This window comes from Sebastes fasciatus, chromosome 9, assembly GCF_043250625.1.
Source record: "Sebastes fasciatus isolate fSebFas1 chromosome 9, fSebFas1.pri, whole genome shotgun sequence".
NCBI classification, from domain to species: Eukaryota; Metazoa; Chordata; class Actinopteri; order Perciformes; family Sebastidae; genus Sebastes; species Sebastes fasciatus.
This window is the reverse complement of record NC_133803.1, coordinates 34,838,516-34,858,662: the sequence shown is the minus strand read 5'-3', so window position 1 is coordinate 34,858,662 and position 20,147 is coordinate 34,838,516. Positions and strand designations below refer to the sequence as shown.

General features: G+C 43.8%; 1 protein-coding gene across 2 annotated transcripts in view; it reads right to left on the bottom strand.

The window, feature by feature from the left end:
• LOC141774613 (contactin-associated protein-like 4) overlaps window positions 1-9,528 on the bottom strand; it is a 92,154-nt gene extending 82,626 nt beyond the window's left edge. Inside the window, exon 1 of one of the 2 annotated variants that reach the window (XM_074647399.1) lies at window positions 9,177-9,528. In XM_074647399.1, coding sequence (XP_074503500.1) covers window positions 9,177-9,261 — 85 coding nt within the window. In that variant the 5' untranslated portion in view covers window positions 9,262-9,528. Of the gene's footprint in view, window positions 1-3,302; window positions 3,394-9,176 lie in introns of those variants that run through there. The other variant, XM_074647400.1, reaches the window with a different exon arrangement.
• Between the last annotated feature and the right edge of the window lie 10,619 nt (window positions 9,529-20,147).

Genomic DNA, 20,147 nt, shown 5'->3' with positions numbered 1-20,147 from the left:
GACGTTGAAATGGGACCATTCAATCAATGCTCATCTCAAGCAAAGAGCAAAAACATTTTCTTATGTTAAGCAAAACCTTTATTACTAATGTGTCTTTGTTGGCTCCCATTAGGATGTTTTTATGTGTCTATTGTTGTACTTCTTCTGCTCTGACAATTTCCCTGCATGAAATCAATGTGCATCTTCTTATCAGGTTTTAGTTGCCATATACGTTCGACACTAAACATAATCCTACCTTTAACCACAGCCGGTTTATCAGCCTTTCTGTGTCTCATTGTGCTTTTTGTGGTGAAGGAACAGTCGTCTTATAATTCCTGTTCAAAGAATCAAATGTACAACATCGTTCATCCTGGTGAAACTTCTCAGCAGCTGACAGCACAACAAACTTTATGCAACCCAGTCGCAAGAATTTTTTTTTACAAACCACAGATATGTTGAATATCAACGTTTCTGAAACAAGAATACTTTTCAAACAAACACAAAACTTTCAGCCAGGAGACGGGTGTTCGTGTGAAACTAAAAGTAACGCTGACTTATTTTTGTCATGTTTTAGTCACATGACTCGTTGGTATCGTCAGCCCTGCGAGTCACGTGAGTCGCTAGTCAGTGAAGTTAACGTCAGACAGTTTAACAATAGAAATTGTTCAGGTCATTAACAAAGTTAGTAAAGAGTAGTTAGTAAACACAAACACATAGACGGGTCATATTACATATTAAAACAGTTCATGTCAGTGTCTGAGGCTTAGATCTACTCAGTCAAGGACTTCTTGAACACTTTGGGAGGCGCTACAGAGTTTCTCTGGCAACTAAAAGAGCTCAAACTGGCTGGAAAGAGATTGGGAGCTTTATATCTGCAGGATACTTCCTATATCTACTTCCTAGACAAAGACGCTGTGAGCATCTCTTGAAAATATTTCCAGAGAAGCTCACCTGGGTGTTCAGAATTGTGACGAGACATTTAAAGATTTCCTCAGTTTCACAACGTATTCTCATACGGTTCGAATGATATCTTAGGAAAAGTTATTCCTCCTTTTTCGTTAGTTTTCCTACAAATTTTCGTTCGTCTTCCATCTTCCCAGGAAACTACTTGGTTATGTTTAGGCAACACAACTACTTGGTTAGGTTTAGGAAAAAGATTGTGGTTTGGGTTAAATTAACTACGGAAGTGACGTGACGAATAAATCAACGTTGACGTCTGGTTTCACACGGGGTACGAACAACAGCCTCCTGAGGGAAAGTCCGGCATTTTTGACCCATCCATCCACCTCGTCCTCGTCCTTACGTGGCGTTTGTCGCTCTTTATACTTCCTGGTTCATGATTACGTGGATTAAATTGATTTTGTGATGAATTACATTGCATTACCTTTTGTAGCTACGAGAACAGTTTCAACATGTTGTCCATCAAGTGAAACTGTCTCTGTGTTGGGATGTTTTTTATTTAACATAATTAATTCTTTTGTCCCAGCCACATTGATTTCTAGCTGGCTGATGCAACAACATGTTTGAAGGGCTTCAGTGTGGACAGCTTCATGTGATGGGTCTGTTTTCTGCAGAAGTCCAACTGAGGCCGTGTCATCAGCATACTTAAACCATCTCAAATGTTTCTCATTGATCATAAACTCGTTGGTAAAAAGAGAGAGAATAGCAGAGGGGAAAAGAAGACAGCCTTGTGGGCACAGTCAGTCTGTCTGACATGCTCTCCCTGACACAGAACCCTCTGTGGGCGGCAGGAAAGAAACTCTCTGATCCACACAGCTAATCCCGTATTGATGCTGAGATCAATGAGCCTTTTCAGGAGAATTTGTGTCTCCATTGAGTTAAAAGCTGAGCTAAAAATCCACGAACAGAACTCTGGCACATCCTTTAGGATGCAGAAGGTGTGTAGTAACTGTATTAAAGAGCCAGTACGGCGGCGTCTGTGTCTCTCTCGCTCTTATACGTTACTGTAGAGCCTGAGCGGATCTGGCAGAGTGGCCACACTGCTGGTAAAGTTGCTGGCCAGAACTCGTTCCATGGTTTTACACATTATGGAGGTTATTGGGATAGGCTTACTTCTGCCTGGCTTTTTTGGCACGGGCCTAATAATTGAGCATTTCCATGATTTTGGCACGGTGATGGACTGAAACAACCTTACATAAACTCCTTTTAGTTGAGGAGCACAGTTTTTAAGAAGACAGACTTCCAGTGGTTCTCGTCATTGATAAATATTCATGTCTCTACAAGGAGATCTTTGCATGTCTCGTCACATTCTGTCCTCCCATCCAGAGTGCCATATCTACAATAGAAATAGTTCAGGTCATTAACAACGGTTTGACCGTTACATACAGGACTATCATCTTTTTTACTGGATCTCTCCCTCCTCCCTTAAAGGGACTGTATGTAAGTTTTTACACGTATAAATGTTTAACCTAAACAATGAGACCTTCCAGGACTGTCTGGGTTCAACTCTGAGAATAATCACGTGAATGATCAGGGGAAGTTTCAGTTTGTGTAGAAATAACTGCTGCAGCTCCTCCAGACCAACAGAGGTTTCCTGTGTCTTGTTTCCCGGCAGCTGAGTGAAGTGACGGGGGTTAACTCCGGTTAACGTTAACGTTATCAACTCCGGCCCAGGAGACCTATACTGCGGTGTCTCCCCTCTTCCTTCTGACCGCGGTCGGGGGGGTTAAAGCAGGAAAAGTTAACACTATCAACATCGGCCTTCGATTCAAAGCGGGACCTTCGTTCGGTAGCTACTGCCAAGCATGTGAAGTATATAATGATACTGTAGTTTTAGCTGCTAATGTTGCTAACATGAATCAACATGATGCCTGTCAATCACGTTCAGTCTTGTGTGTGTGTCGCCTCACTGTTTTGACCGATCGTGATTAACAGGACGCTGACTGTCGTTGACTGTTAACGAGACATTTCTGATTCTTAGAGAGTCCCTTTAACTGTCTCCTTCAAGAGAACTCAACGTTTACGTTTGGTTTCACTTAGGACATGAACAGCGGTCTCCTGGGAGGAAGTCCTGTATTTGTTGCACCCTCCAATCAAGTTTCTCGCTTGTTATACTCATGTCATTATACCACGTCATTTTCAATCATGGTCGTCACTTGCTCTGACTGAATGCAAACTCGTGGACAGTCAGTGTCTCCGTGGTTTACAGAAACATTCAACAAACAGTTTTTTTCCTGGCCGGTTTATGACGGGCTGCAGAAATAAAGTAAACAATACTTCTAACTATCGTTTAGTCTCGTGCTGAATAACCAAACACACCAGAATCTACAGCTCAGCATCCATCACCAGCCAACAATCCCTACCTCCAAACAACTTTGGGAGAAAACCAGCTGACATGAGAGAAGAAGACAACTCTTCCTCTGCCTCCTCTTCTCTCTCTGGATGCAGCACCAACCTGACACATTAACTTGAGAACCTCTCTCCTTGGAGACCGGTGGCTGTGAGCGGTGAGTCATTCGTTATCTGAACACAACACGTGCACACACACAAGCACACTAACCACAAGGCATAATGTGCACATACAAATACACAACCTCAGCGCTGCTTAGCATTCCCTTACACTCCTGTCATCATGTTCACACATGGATATTCGCTCCTTATCTCAGGATGCGCACACACACAAACATGCACGAACTCGAGCATGCAGATGCAAGTGCGCAGTCACACGGGTTGGGAGAGCAGCGGTATTATCTGTCATTAGGCTGCGATTAGAACACACACTCCACTGACTCCAAATCAGCTGAGAGGAGAGATAATAATCCCACGGAGGCCTCATGCAGCCACACTGGAGAGACAGAGACAGAGACAGAACGGAAAGTGTCTTGTTTGAGTGTCGTGGTGAATTTCCTCCATCAGACGCCTCATAAGAAGCACTCTCCGTACGTCAGCAGGGAGGACTGCTTCCCCTTATTGCTCATGCATTTGAGGGAGCATTGTGCAGATAATTGGAGGAGGTAAGTGGTTGTGCATTCTGCTGAAATTACTCAGCTCACACAATCTGTTAGGGCCCAATTTTGTGTGGAAAACTGTGCAGCTTTGAGGAGCAGCAGGTATAAGTGTTGAAAGGCAAGGATGTGGTTAGAGAAGAGGACGTCCAAACATGCTACTGTAGATTCTACACACCCTCGGTTCACCTCCACACACACAGTATACATCTCCTCACTCCACCTGCTCCACTCACAGCCATTCTGCTGGCTTTCTTTGCTCAGCTCTCTCTGCTCTGCTGTTCCACAACAACTACTTCATTGAAGAGCATTTTCATGCAGCGTGTCATTTCTTTCCTGAGCTCGGTGATTTCAGACAAATCCCACCACTAAACTGCAACTGAGCTCTGCTACTCTTTCTCAGAATGCATCTGAAAGCAGTCGCAGGTGCTGGTTGAGCTGCTGCTTCCACCCAATCTCACGGGAAGGCGTAAAAATAGCAAGGCATTACGGGGATATTCAGCATGTCGTGAGGACACATTTTAGCCTTTTTCGCGCGTCATTTTGATGTCATGCATCAAACCTACGGTAACGGCCCGCTGCTAGGTAACAAAACCACTCTCTTAGATTTAGGAAAAACGTCATGGTTGGGCTTAAAATAAGTAAAATACGTAGGTACAAAACAGAACAGAAGTACGGAAAACACGTTACAAGCACAACTTTATTGAAGAGCGTTTTCTTGCAGCATATCATTTCCATCCTGAGCTCGGTGATTTCATACAAATCCCACCACTAAACAGCTACTGAGCTCTGCTGCTCGCTCTCAGAATGCACCTGGAGGCGGTCGCAGGTGCTGGTTGAGCTGCTGCTTTGGTGGATCGGGAGAAAATTACACACAGACTGCAAACACAACATGAATTCAATGGGCAGCAAAAAATTTACTCTCTGTTTGATCATGTAGGTAACTTTGGTCCGGAGGGATACAAAGACCTACAGATGGTAAATGTTATGTGTCTTAGTAGATGTTCAATGATGCAATGAACTTAGAGACCTTCCCAGAGCAATTCATGTATGACAGAATAAATGAAAGTTTCTCAGATTGATGATGAAGGAATGAAAAATGACAAAAGCAATCGTGACAGTCTTGGCACCTCGCAGCAGATGCAATATGGTCCTGCTGTTGCTGATAATTAAATAAGGAGAATTAAATCTTAAGAAACCAGCAAGAGTATTTTAAAACTATCCAACATAAAAACCCAGCCCGGTGTTGCAAACCCTTTTCCAATGAAAGTATTAGTACTTCTACAGTATTTCTGTCGGGATGTAATGACAATTTCAACAAATATTATTCTAATATTGAAGAAGATTATACCAACTCTAGCTTTAATTTCTGACCTGTGTCATATTGCGAGGCAACGTATATATCTGCAGGAGAAGGTTTCAATAAATGAGTTGCTGTAACTGTTTCTACTTCAGACCTGCAGTAAGAGGAAACATCCAATTAGCCTCTTAGCTCTCTGATCACTGTCCAACTGTGTGGCTACTGCAGAGAAACACTGTCTAAAGGTAGAGTAGGTTGTTTTCTCTTTCACAGTAACAGTGCTGCTGATCAACATGAATCACTTGACAACTGCTTTGCCAAGTGCTGAAAGTTCTGGCTGAAATACAACCCTTCTGGATGCTCCCGATCCCCACAGCTGCATTATTAATGTGATAAATTGCCTCCTCTCCAAATGTTTGTTGAATGTCAGCTCTAATAATTATTATTATTTTGCAAACAACAACAGAAAAACACTTAAAAACTCCATCTAATCATCATCATATCTGGTACGTATATGGACCCTGTAAACTAAGAAAAGTTTTCATTGGAGACGCTGCTGCAGCATCCTGATGAATCACTTGAAAGTTTGTGCAATACGTCATTGTACAAAGCTCTAATTTACCCAAACTATCTCTAATGTACCCTAACAATCGCCCAACGAGAACATCAATATTGGACGATTCTTTACAAATTATTGCGTGCTACAAAATCTGTGCATGGCAACTACAGAATAGTTAAAGGACCAAGCGTGTTGGAGAACTACGGTGGCCTTCAGGTAACGTGAAAACGTGAAAGTCTCTCTCTAGAGCCAGAATTTGGTTTGTCCGTTCTGGGCTCCTGTAGAAACATGACGGAGCAACATGGAGGACTCCGTGAAGAGGACCTGCTCCCTGTGTAGATATCAAGGACTCATTCTTAGCTAGCAAAAACACAATGGTTCTGAGGGCGTTTTCACACCTGTAGATCGTTTGCTCTGGTCTGAATCAGGGACCAGATTGTTACCGTGCTGCATATTGCCTGGAGTTTGGTTTGTGTTCACACGGCAGCGTTTACAAGCGGACCAAAATTTTGGTGCGCAAAGAAGCTGCTCTCTGATTGGTCAGAACTTCTGCGCTGGAAAACTCCCGGAAGTAAACAAAGAAGAGCAGACTTCCAGAACGCAACAATGGAGGGACGACTACGCGGCTTGATCTCGGCCCTGGTCATCTTTTTTTACCTCACAGCAATTTTTCACTCAAGGCAACGATACAGTTTGAAAATGAGGCGACAGCAAAACAATGCATTGATGCACTGGAGTCGCCGAAGACGCATATCAAGACAGTTCAGCAGGACGGAGGAGGAGGCGTGCATTAACCCTCCTAAACTGTGATATGCTCATCGCCAGAAAATATATCCGAAAGTCCATCAGGTACGCCCGTGGTCTTCAACGCAGCCTGACGTTACACCTGTTTAGTACAGATGTGAACAGCAAGGGCGAGTGTTGGCTCTTTTCTAGTAATGTTGTCTGGTGTTGACGTGCACAGCGCTGCTCGCTACCGGAGCCGGTTTAATCCACAAAGGCGCAATGCTTTCTCCAGTTGGGCCGATCGGATCACGTTCTCACCATAAGCGAAGCGTACCGAACCTTACCGCGGCTCGTTTGGCAGCGAACCGAGATCGCCCCTTCGAGGAGGTCTCGGTTCGCTTGTTTTGGTGCTGCACCTGAGTGAGATTGCTGCGTTCACACCTGCTCAAACGAACCGCAACGAGAGGGTAAAACGCTCCAGAGTAAACGCTGCAGGGTTCCATTCAACCCAACTAAACAAGGCAGGTGTGAATACGCCCTTAGTTTCAGGTGATTATACACTAATGAAAACATTGTTGTGTCGATTTTATTCCATTTCTGCTAATAGATATCGCGAAATGTCACACACTGTTCCTTTAAAACTAGAATATTGAGAGCATTATGCAGCGTTGGTGGTGTCTGAGTGCTCTCTGTTGGACCTTTTGTCTCCAATTGAAGGAAACAGGACTGCTCATGACAGACTTGTCAGACACCAGAAGGCTCGAACATCCTGATGTCACCGTCTCTCCACCCTCCCGCCTCCCCTGAATGAGTCCTCTGCTGCTTCAGAGCCGAGCAGGGTCGCCGCGCTGTGACCCTGAGCTGCAGAAACAGACACATCTGCCCTCTCACGACTGTTTTACCTCCTTTGTTCACTCTGACAAATAGCCGGAGTTAGACCGTGCCTGTGGTCCTGGCTCAGCACTAACACAAAGTCAAATATAAAATGTGGAGCGAGAGAGAGAGGTCTGGGCATCAGAGATTATAAAGTGGATGATGTACTGATGTATGTTTGCTCTCTGAGAGGCCAAAAAGGGTTTCAAGCAGTACTTATTGATTTGAGAGGGAGACAGACGCAGTTTCTTTTCTTTTGGTGATGGTTTCTGATAGGCACTCTGCCGAGTCCAGACCACTTCCTTCAGGGAAAAGAAAGCTCTTTATCTCCTTTATGTTACTCTTTCAAAGCCCATAATGTCAGCGCGTCTCTCTCCGGCAGCTGTTGTCTGTCTGGGGGAATATAAACCTGACGTGGTAATTACTACCATTCATCTGTCTGTCCCCGCTCCGCCCAACACCGAATCCCTTAGTGGCATTTGATTTCCTCAAAAATGTTTAATAAATCTCATTTACCCAGGCATGTTGACTCTGAATACACTCTTATACATCATCGGATAAACATTTACAAGGCTGTGTTAGCAGAACTCGTATATATGCCGGTGTTTGGCACATGCAAACAGCTTCTGTGTAAAATGATCCCTCTGTTGACACTTCATCAACACGATCGGGATCCCAAATGGAGCAGAGATTATGCTGTGCACTGTTGTGGCTAAGGCTTTATGGGATAGTTTTTCTTTTTTCAAAATTGCAACTCACCAATGAGCCGATGATTTAACACATACAGCTTGTACAGTATATCCATCCATCCATCATCTGTAACCACTTATCCTTTACAGGGTCGCGACGGGCTGGGGCCGGTCCCATCTGACATATATAATATAATATTATAGAAATAAATAAATAAATATTTAACCTTTATATAACCAGGAGTAAAGACAAACATAACATCTGTCTTCCTTATTGTAATGTTTGTTTTATGTCTGCAACCGTGTAACTGTGCTGTTGCCTATCTTGGCCGGGACACTCTTGAAAAAGTCTTTACTCCTGGTTAAATAAATAATAATAATAAAATAAATATATATTTATTATTATTTTTTTTTAAAACTGCATCAAAAACAAACAAGTTTCCCAAAGGCTTACACAAAATCCCACCACAAAAAGAGAATTAGAAGACAAAAATCCCTGTTTTAGTCTAAAGTTTGTTTTAAACGACGTGTTTATTCCTCCTGCTGGTCATTTTCTTCTCTACGAACAACACTGGATGCGTTGTGATCTCTAACATCAGCATAAAACCCTCCGAGAAGAAATAAATCATGAATAATTAAATACAAAAAACCCTCCTCTAATAAGAACGATGCCATGCCTCACATTCTTCTTCTACAGCCGGTATGCACCGCTGCTCCACTGGAGCAGGTGAGGCTTGAGTGCCTTGCTCAAGGGCAACTGTTTTAATATGCTGAGTGAGAGGAGAAGTGTTTCTCATTCACCGTCCGCACCCACACATGCTTCCTGCACTGACTCCCACTGACCCCTGCATAAAATGTGTGAAAAGAAATCAATGAAAAGATGTTGCTGTGCATGTTAGGAATCCATAAATGAAGGTGCCTTTTAAAAAAAGACTCATTTGCATTAGTTAATTAACAACATGCACAACTCAAAGTTTGTCCAGAGAGAGAGAGAGAGAAAGAGAGAGAGAGGTAATACCTGTATGATATCACACACTTGGAGAAACACTTTTTCTAACATTTGAGATGAAGCTCAGTGTACTCACGTCCTGTTGTTGCCCCGTACCAGCTGAGAAGTATCAGGGTGACCTGCGTTATAATTCCCCAGACCTTTTTACTCCAGAGATCCATGATGAAGTGAGAGGATGCTGCAGAAAAAGCCCTGCCGGGTGAAGGAGGGAGACAGTCTGCCTCTCCTCTCCTCTTTTCCTCCACTCCTCCTCCTCCTCCTCCTCCTCTTCCTCACTCCTCACACTTCCCGGATCCCTCCTGAATTTTGCACTTCTGCGTCTGCAGCAGAGCTCACCATCAGCATCCGCCCGGCTCCACGGCGATGACAGCAGAGACTGTACTCTCTGTTCGGCTGCACTCTGCAGAGTGAGGGAAGGAAGAGAGTGAAGGAGAGAGACACAGGGGGAAAGAGAGAGAGAGAGAGAGAGAGAGAGAGAGAGAGAGAGAGAGAGAGAGAGAGAGAGAGAGAGAGAGAGAGAGAGCTTTCATTACAGTCACAGCTCCAGTGAAAGGTACATATAATGACCTGAAGACCCTGTCTGTGCTCAGCCACAATCCTTCCCCCCCTCCTGCAGGCTGCACTATTGTGCTCCAACACTGTTTGAGAAAGAGTCGTCTCAGGTCCCGTCAGGCTCCGGGCTGCTGCTCTCAGTCTGTTTGTCATCATGTAATGCAGCAGTTCAGGTCCAGTGGTCACGGAAGGGATCCCCGTGCACGGTGACTCAGTCACTACAAATCAGTTGAAAGCATCCCACTGAGAGAGGATGCAGCAATTAAAATGACTATTCAAAATCTAATTATAGGCATGAAACCCTTCCTGGGAGACACATCTAGTGAAATCGGCTGTTTTTCTTTTCCTTTATTCATGCAGGTAAAACTGAGATCTCTTTTATTAAGACCTGATCAGAAAAGCAGAATAAACATCGTTGTGACAATAACTGCAATACAGAAAAGGTACACTCCGACACGGTCACAGCATATCAACAATATGCAGGTAAGGTGAGCAAACAAACAAAAATATCCAAATACATTGGAAACAAAAACATTCCACTGGAAATTGTGGGTTCTTCTTCTGTACCTTGTTCCAGGTGGAAAGTGCCGTGCATTTCAACTAACAAGTCTCCTTCACACCCTCTGAAAATCCTGTTTACCTTCTCGCCTCGCTGCTGGGATGTAGAGGTGTCACTGTCAGTCAGGTGTGGTTACAGGTGCAGCAGAGCTCGCTGCAAAGAGGTCAAACAGACTGGAATCTTTCAGAGACCGTCCTCCCAGGGAGCAGGTCGGGGGGGATGGATGGCCATCAAGTCTTCATTATTGTAGCCACGAAGACGAAGGTCCCCTATAACCTTTACGAAGTAGCCATCGGCTGATAGGAGCGCCAGATCTTGGACTTGGAGGACTTGAACTTTCAAGGGCAGGTGTTAAGTAACTTCACTCCGTCCTTACTCAGGAAACCAACACCTGAGACATCATGAGAGGCAGGCCCTAATGATTTCTGTGCTTTTAAAAACAAATGTACAGGTGAGATAAAGATTCTGTATTGACTTCAGGTACCTGAACTCTATTTCAACTACTTGATCTCATACCTGACCAACATACTGGCAAGTAACCCTTACCCAAGACTCTCTGGGGACTCTTCAAGTTTCCGGTCGTGCCATGTGGGCTGCACAGTTCCCCTATACAACATGTCAAAGGCTGATGGACCAGGTACTCTGCCAGCTTTCTGATTTTGCAGGTGCATGACTTGAAGATATTGTCGTTTACAGCGCCACCTGGTAGGAACACTTAGGAAACCTAAAGGAAGTCCTGGAGCGCCTGCACCCTGCAGGACCAACACATTCCCAATCCCAACTCCTCAAATACTGCCGCTTGGTCAGTGCCCATCGGCATCGGAGACCAAAGCATGGGGAACATCTCTTGCGTTACTTTTGGACGTTTCAGGGACGGCATGTCAAATATACACTCGTCACATGCACAGTGTCCTTTCAAAATAAAACTTCCGTTTTCACAATTTTGTTAGGGAGATGGTCGGGGTTGACGTTAACTTCACTGACTAACGACTCATGGAGTGGCGACACGGGGCTGACGATTCCAACGAGTCAAGTGACTAAAGACTGACGTGACGAAATAAGTCAACATTACTTTTAGTTTCACACGGTCCGCTGGCCTCCTGGTTGGAACTCCTCCTGCTCGCCCTGACTGGACTCTCACGCTATTAATACTACGTCACTGCTCCGACTGTTGAATAACGCCGCAGGTGGGTTTACATTGGAGTTAGTTGAAAGCCCAGTTCATCACATACTGTCGCTATAGGGTGTCTCCGTGTGACGGGTTCCGATGGCGAGGGGTGAAGCCCAAACGATGGTATTTGACGAGTTGGGAGTGAGACCGGGATGGCAGGATGGACGATCAATCCATCCAAATGTGTCCTCGCCTTATCTGAAACGCAGTATCAGGGTTTCCCCTTTGGAGTTGGGGTAATTAAACCTAAAGGCCATAAGGTCCGTCCACTGAGCTGTGTCCTCCCCACAAACTAGGAAGTAGCCCAGATCCTGGATGTTGCTGACTTCTACCATCAGTTCACACCAAACTTTTCAGCCGGGGCTGCTCCAGTGACCCCCAACCCGGTCCAGTGGACAACAGAGGCAGTGGCAGCTTTCTGGGACATCCAGCAGTCCCAGAGTAAGAACCCGGGTCTCCAGGGTCCAGAATTATTTTGCAAACTGATGCATCTGAGAGAGGTATTCTGCAGGGATGACCAGAGGACTGACATCCTGTTACCTACATCATTCCCCGGGGAGGTCCGCTATTCAACAGGAAGAAGCCTTGGAGATCAAGTGATCGCTGGACTCCTTCAAGTATCACCTCCTGGGGAGGGATTAACCCCCCCGAGACAGACCACAGAGGAGTGTGTGATGGACACACCTGCTGCCACACAGCTGATTTTAATGTTGGTAACCCTCCTGCACACATCTCCTTATTGAGTTTGTTGACCTTTACCCTCATGCACATTCATGAGCAAATGTATGAAACACAGCTCATAGTTTTAGTGTCGTTAGCAGTACATTAGTTTCTATTTGTAGTGCACACTTAACTTCTGTACAGTCACACTTTAGTTTTAGTGATGTTACTAAAAATACCGGAGACCGGCGTTCGTGTCCCGTGTGAAAACAGAAGTCAATGTTGATTTATTTGTCACGTTACTTAAAGGTAGGGTCAACGATGTTGGAAAGCTAGCCTAATGTGAAAGTAGCATCGCCTCAGGAGCTCCGTCTAAACCCCCCTAAAGCAGAGCTCTTAAATACAGGAAGAGACCAATCAGAATGTACCAAGTACATGACATCATAGGGGGGATTAAGAGTTTAGAGATTTTGTTTATTTCTTTAGATTATATTAGTTTTGTTTTAGTTAATTGCTAAATTATAAACTGATTGTCCTCTCTGGTTTTATTCATGTTTCATTTGCGTTTCAGTTTGTTAGGTCTTGGCAGCAAAATCCCAAAGAGGAAGAAATCAAATGAAATTGATTTATGACCATTTGAGTCTAAAATGTTCGGTTGTTTGTTATGGATATGGGTGAAGCCATATGTTGTAGCTGAGACATTTAAAAACACAAATTACCAGCCTATAGAAACAAACTCAAAATGAAATTAAAAAGAGAGAAATCGACAGAAGAAGTTTTTTAAGAGGAAGAAACTTTCAGAAAGTTTTTTTTCGTCACCACTTCCAGCCTTTGTGATTAAACAAAAGACACGGAGGAGAGGACTGATGATACGCCTCCTGGAGAAAGGATAGATGCTTCTTTTTTGTACGTCTGACACAATCATTTGAGAACCTCCACACAAAAGGAAGGTGAGAGAAGTAATTTCTCCGTCAAAATTGGGTTTTCACATACAATACTGTGTTCAATATATATCAGTCCTACAGAGTGAAGAAGGAGATTATGCTGCGGCCTTTATTGGTATTATTATCACAGTTATAACATTACTATTCCTGGATCACGTCACTTGGCTTGTTTTTATCTGCCATGATGGCTTATACCATGCAGCCACATCGGGACGTCAGAGAGTCGGGCGGCATGTGAATGAGGCGGGATTGAATGCTTCCTTCCTGCGTCGTACTGGAACTGGAGTTTTTGTTTTAAACATTTAAGAAACAGAAGCAGAGGGAGATGTGTGCGTGTGTGTGTGTGTGTGTGTGTGTGTGTGTGTGTTTTTGTGCATCAGTGTGTCTGGAAGGAGGAGACGAATCAGAGGAAAGTGGCGCTGAGCGTACAGTATGCTAATCATGTCTTTCATCTCTGGAGTTTCTGCCTACGTTTAGATGGATTGTTAATATTTCAAAAAGATTTCTACTCAGTTTACTTTGTGTAAGCGATGAACAGATTGTCAATGCTAACGTAGATTAAATAGCCGAGCCGACAGTGAATGTTTGAATTGAAAACGTTCACTCAGTGCGTCATTAACGGATTCATCTCTAAATACTGATCTGAAACCATCCAGTGGATTCAGAGTCTATGGTAATGGCATTATACAACACAGTCTCATGACATTTGATCTATTTGATTCGTGTAGTATTTTTCGTGCCTTTTCCTACAAATGTCCTTCAATGGTTATTGGTTTATGCAACAAACTACTTAGTTAGGTTTAGGAAAAGATCGTGGTTTGGGTTTAAATAACACCAGAAGTGCCGTAACTTAAGTACGGAAGTTACGTGACAAATAAATCAACTTTGACTTGTGCTTTCACACGGGACACGAAGAGCGGACTCCATCCATCCACCCCGACCTCCTCTTTATACTTACCAGCTTACAGTTACAATACGACTTGATTTCATGCTGACTATCACAAAAAAAAAGTGAAATTCATGTCTTTGTACACGAATCAACACATTACATTTTGTGACTATTTCATGAACTACTGGGCTGTAATATTAGGATAGCAGTGTCGGTCCGTTTGTTGGCAAATTGGCCGGTCAGTCCGACATTTTGGTCCAAAATAAAATGTCTCAACAACTATTGGGTAGATTGACATTACATTTGGTACCAACATTCATGTTACTGGAGAGGATGTTGATCTCCTGACCTTCATGATGCTGAGTATAGTACAACTGTTGTGTGTCTGCGTAAGCATGTGTTGTGTTTAGGCTACAAAACTACTTTGTTAGTTTTAGGAGAAGATTGTGGTTTGGGTTATAATAACTATGGAAGTGGTGTTACTTAAGTACGGAAGTTACGTGACAAATAAATCAACGTTGACTTCTGGTTTTACACGGGACGCAATCAGCGGACTCCTTGGTGAAAGTCCGGTGTTTTCCACCCTGACCTCCTCACTACACCGGCTCACGATTACATGGATTACATACAAATTGATCAATGGGTTATATATGAATTACAGTGCATTACGTTTCGTAGGTATAGCTACGGACAGTGTAGGAGAACAGCCTCTTCATGGAGTTATGTCTGGTGCGCTTATGCAGCGACAGACGAGCGAATAACTACGTTACATGTTCCCACAATTCCCAATCGTGTCAATTTCCACTCATTACATGCATACAGTATTTTCAAAATAAACTTCTGTCTTCACAGGAAACAACTTCGTGAGGTTTAGGCAACAAAACTACTACCTGTTATTTAAACAGTCACACATTTTTACAGCTGCCTTGCATTTTAAAAATATTTCTGCAATTCAGAAACGAATTGCAGAAATGAATTAACGGATGAAATGAACAAACTGACATTACTTTGACATTCTGTTGTTGTTGGTTTTAAGTGCTTTTTGTTTTGCTTCGACTTTGTCACTTTGCTTTGCAGCTGTAGGTATCGGAGCCCCTCCGCAGCCCCCTGCCAGGCCTCGTTTTGTATAACTCATTTTTATTTTGCATACCAAATGAAGCTGGCCAATGACTGATGCACTCCCACTCTACTTTATATTCACAGCACTTGCTGCAAGCTGTGTGGGGATTTTGGCTTCGGCCAGCAAGCTGGTCAGCCAAAACAGAAAAGACTTAGTTTAAGAGGTGAGCAGGGATGTCTTCAACTTAAATGAGGGGGAAATAAAGACAGAGAATTTGCTCTCTGTACAGTTTAAATGTAGAAGCATTAGCACACAGCATACAGACACATGTCTCTTCTCTCTTTAGAGCCGATGCAGATCAGGTTTTACCGTTTTTTAACAGTAACGTCTGTTAAACCTGCGACTGTAGATGAACTGAAAGGCTCCAACCTTCAGTACGAACCCTCCTCCCACCAAGACGCCATGAAGACGGGAATGACATTTAATGTTATTGATGTTTACTGACATTCAGAAACATCTGCTTCACTATTCTAGAAAACAAACATGAAGAGAGACAGCGGGAGAGAGAGAGCACAAAGAGAGAGAACCTGAACTAAGGGCTATTTCTTTCATGTCATGTCATTTTATATTATTCTGAGTAGTAATGTGTATGGAACTTTTGTCTCTGTTTGGGAATGATGCTAAGTTAGAGATAGAGTTGTTCCAATACCGATACCAGTGTCTGAAAAGCCTCGGGTATCGGCGAGTACGTGAGACTATGCACCGATCAGATATCACGTTATCATATCATTTATCAGGTCATTTACGCTACACAGGAACAACAACACGTGTCACTCGCTAATGGATCCGTACATCCTGCCCAATCGGTACTGCGCATGTGACACCGCTTCCTAACTGGACGCGATGCGAACAAGCGAAAATCTGATTGTTTCAGTTTCTGTTTCAGATGTCCGAACCTGCTCAGTCCGTCAGCAAACAGGTCACTTTTTTGAAAGAAAATGCTCGCCCACTTCCAACCTGTTTTCATTGGTCAATATGGACACTGACTGTAACTGACCGCTAATCAACATCACTCTCTCTATGTGATATCGCTCGTAGTATATCTGGAGGATTTTCCACGCTCAGTCGCTGTATGTTAGGAAGAGGTGTGATGGCTCACTCGTTAGCTACTTTTATCATCAGCTCTGGAAAAAAAAAATCGCTCGTCTGTAAACCGATGATGGACGTAGCTAACGAGGGAGCCATCTCACTTCTTTCTCATCTCTGTTGAGCGTTGCACATGTGCAGTACCGATCGGACAGGTGCCAGCGGAGAGTGTAACGTCAGCCAGAGCTAACAAGATGTCAGCAATGTGGCAACATTTTACACCGGAAAATCCCAGCAGTAAAACAGCAACGTGTTATTAACGTACTGGTATTGAACCGGTACTCTGTAACGGCCAAAGCGCAAGTTCAGGTATCGGAATTGCAGCCCATTCTCACGAGAAGGGGTATGAATGCCACGATAATGCACAAGGCATTTAGCGTGCAATAAGATCGCCTTTCTTGCGTTTAGTGTGTCATTAGTACGCCATGTAAACGCTCTGTGTAAATATGCTACGATCAGAGCTACTGATGTGGAATAAAAAGTGAGAAAACTTTCAACTATGAGACCGGTGTTCGTGACTGGTGTTTTGTTTTGTAAGTTATGTTTGAGATGTTTGTCACACGTACTTCTGTTACGTTGTTTCTGGACATATTTTACTTAGTTTACGTTCTTATTTTAAGCCCAACCGTGATGGTTTTCTAATCCTAACTAAGTGGTTTTGTTGCCTGAAGCTAACTGCAGCTGTTAGCGTAGTTTTGTTGTGCAAAAAAGTCTGTAATGCATCCTCATGACACGCGGAACATCTGTGTAATGTTGTGCTATTTATACGCCTTCCCGTGAGACCGGGTTGCGGAAATGGTATCAGGAAGGAAAAAATGATATCAGAACATCTCTAGTTTTGGACATTAAAGTGCTGTTGTACCAGAAAAAAAGAAAGAGAGGAAAAACTGTACTTGAATTTGTTATTCTTCTGCTTTTGTTTTTAATGGGGATACAGACTTTTCAACATTTCTTTGTCACCCTGTTACACACAAAATAGATGCTAATACTCAGTCCTTGATCACCTTGAATATGAATGAAAGATGAACCTGCGACATGCAGACTGACTTGTTTTACGAGGGCTCTCTGCACAGCACAGCGTGTCTTGTTTACTGGGCCGCCTGAAGCATTTCCCTCCTACAAAACTGCATCCTCTTGCAGTTTAGAAGCAGGACAATTAATTGCACCCCCTCCCTCTCTGAATCTGTATGACAAACAAGCGAGCTCCTCTACATAAAGAGTTCAGGGCAACGTGCAGCTCTGCTCGGTGCCGCTCGTTTCCATTATCGACTGGTTTGTTTTCCATTATTGACCAGAAGAAATGGTTGTTTTCTTTGTGCCACACTGACCTCCAAACAGTTACCTTGGATACTATCTCCTCATGAATAATGCTAAGAAACATCAATGAAAGCCTCTTCTACCTTTTAAAAAACACCATGCCTGGAAACTCTCTATGTTTACTGTGAGAATCATTAAATTGGGGATTTCAGTGCGTTGCAGGAGTTGGTGCTGGAGTTTAAGTTTCTCCCTCAACCTGCCTTTAAAAGTGGAGGAAATAGCTTGTGCACATTTTAAGTTACAGGAACAGACAGCAGCAGAGTTGTGAGTTGGGTAAAGTTGATCCGAACTCAATGAAGCCCTGCAGATGTTCGCTGTGGCTGCATCACTTTCACGTCTTTTTCAGCTGCTGCCAGCGGAGAAGCTGCTGCACTATCTCTGTATCTCTGCAGCTTTCAAGCATTAAATGGCCTCGCTCATGAAATATCACTGATTTATTGACTCCTCTTTAGATCAGTGATGAGGCTCTGCTGGTTATTACTTCTGCTGACCAAAGGTGACCAGACCTTTGCAGTTACCTTTACTGTAAAGCACTTATGCCTCATTTCCACTGCATGGTTCAGCTCAGCTTGACTCAACTTTTGGTACCAGATCCTTTTCCTTATTTCATTTCCCACTGCGGAGACTTCCCCCTCAGTGTAGGTGAGACTCTCAGCTGAACGCTGTAGCGCAGGCCACACAAAACTACCGTGACATCATCTTCAACGGGACAATTGCTGAATCATTTCAACGACAACCAAACAGAGGGAAGTCAATTGTTTGGCTGTTTGCGGGCTACGGTTATTAAAATCTGCTGCAGCTTGGTTATAAAATTGCGGGTTTGTGTAGGATGTCACGTGTCGAGTCTCTCTGACCAATCAGTGGTCTGCAATGTCTTAACTCCATCTTCTAGTATCGGCTCAGCCAAACCCAGTCTCACGGGAAGGCCACAACATTACACGGACCTTCCACGTGTCATTAGCATTTTAGCCTTTTCACTTGTCATTTGTACGCCACGCTAATGTCCCTAGTTAGGTTTAGGCAAGAAAACCACTTAGTTTGGGTAAGGGAAAACATCATGGTTAGGCTTAAAATGAGAACGCAAACTAAGTAAAACATGGAAAGTATGGAAACAACGTGACAATCATCACTAACATAACTTACAAAACAAAACACCGGTCAACAATGGTCTTGAACACGGATCCCTGGTTAAAAGTCTGATGCTTTGTATTGTATTATTAGATTCACATTTCAAAGCTTTTACTTGCCACATCAACTGAACAGTATCGTGTGCAATATCTGCATCTTGTATCAAAATGTAGATATCATTTAACATGACTCAGTGGGGTGAAACTAGAAGCAGCTAATCATGACTGAGTAATGAACAGCAGTGGATGGTGATAGTTTGTGTCGTCAACTCAACTGGACTGACTTGCTGACTAGCAGACTGACTGACTGACTCTTACATTTCCCTCCAGACAAACGACGGCTGATTTCTCCTCGGTGGCTTTGACCTCGCTGGGCAGCGCGGGGTGGGGGGGGGGATGAATGTGTTCTCTGGTGTTCTGGGAGTGTTTAAAGGCTGGGCTGGGCTTTTTTTTCGCGGTGCTGCGGGGTATCGATGGGGTTGTGAAGCGTGATATTAGGTGCAGGTTTTTCGCGCCGTGACGCCTCAGAGCCTTAACGATCTCAGAGCATCGCTGACCTGTCGTGTCACTGACTGACAGGAGTCGCTCAGCTGGAAGAAAACAGCGCTTTGGGGCCACGACAGGAGGAGTCAGAGGGTACAACTGCTGTCAGAACACAGATTACCAAACAACACAGGACATACTGTACAGTACATACACATCAACACACACAGAACTCAGTGTTCCTTATTGCTATTAATGAAATGAGATGGCTCACCCTGCCTAAAGGAATCCATCTTTAGTAAAGTTTTAGGGTCACATGACGATTAGATTTTGTTTCATGTGAACAAATTCATGAAAATGTAAAGGTATGATTGATTGAACTCGATTCACCTTTGATTTGACCTGTGGATATGTAGACAGATGAGCGTCTTACAGCCAATCAGCTGCAGAGATAATGAGGAGGTTTGGTGTAATGTTTAAGTGGTAAGTCTGGTGGCATGAAACTGTGATGTAATGCCCTCTAGGGTGCCCTTCCAGTGGAGAAAACACGATGCAGTGCCACATCAACACGTTCTCATCCCAACTCGCCACAGAGAGTAGGCTACCACCGCTTTGTCACTCCCCTTGGCTTCTACCACTTAGTTAGGTTTAGGAAAGAACTACACAGTTGGGCTTAAAACTGCTGCGTTTGTACAGTGAAAAAGAAACTGATAGTTTTGAACCCGGGACACGAGAGAACAGCTGATTGTAACGTGACGCACGGGACACGAACAGCGGTCTCCTGGATGAAAGTCTCGTGTTTGTTAAGCACATCACCACACCCTCGGCACACTATCTCTGAGCGTTTACTGTTGCCGCGGATGGGTTTACATTGTAAACGTATCGAACGCCGATGGCCGCGACTAAGCGTCGGTATATAATGCACCGGGAATGAGAACGGGCTTGCCATATTACGGTTGCCCTACGTGCTGAAAGCGTTTTCCGGGCTGGTCCCCGACCACATGCAGCCATACTTTCAAAGACTTTGTTTCCTCCGTTCTGGTGACGTTTAAAGAATGAAAATAGCAAAATAATAAGTACTTTTAATTCTCAGGAAAGAATACAGAATATATTGCCTCTCTGTCGTGAACTTGTGTGAA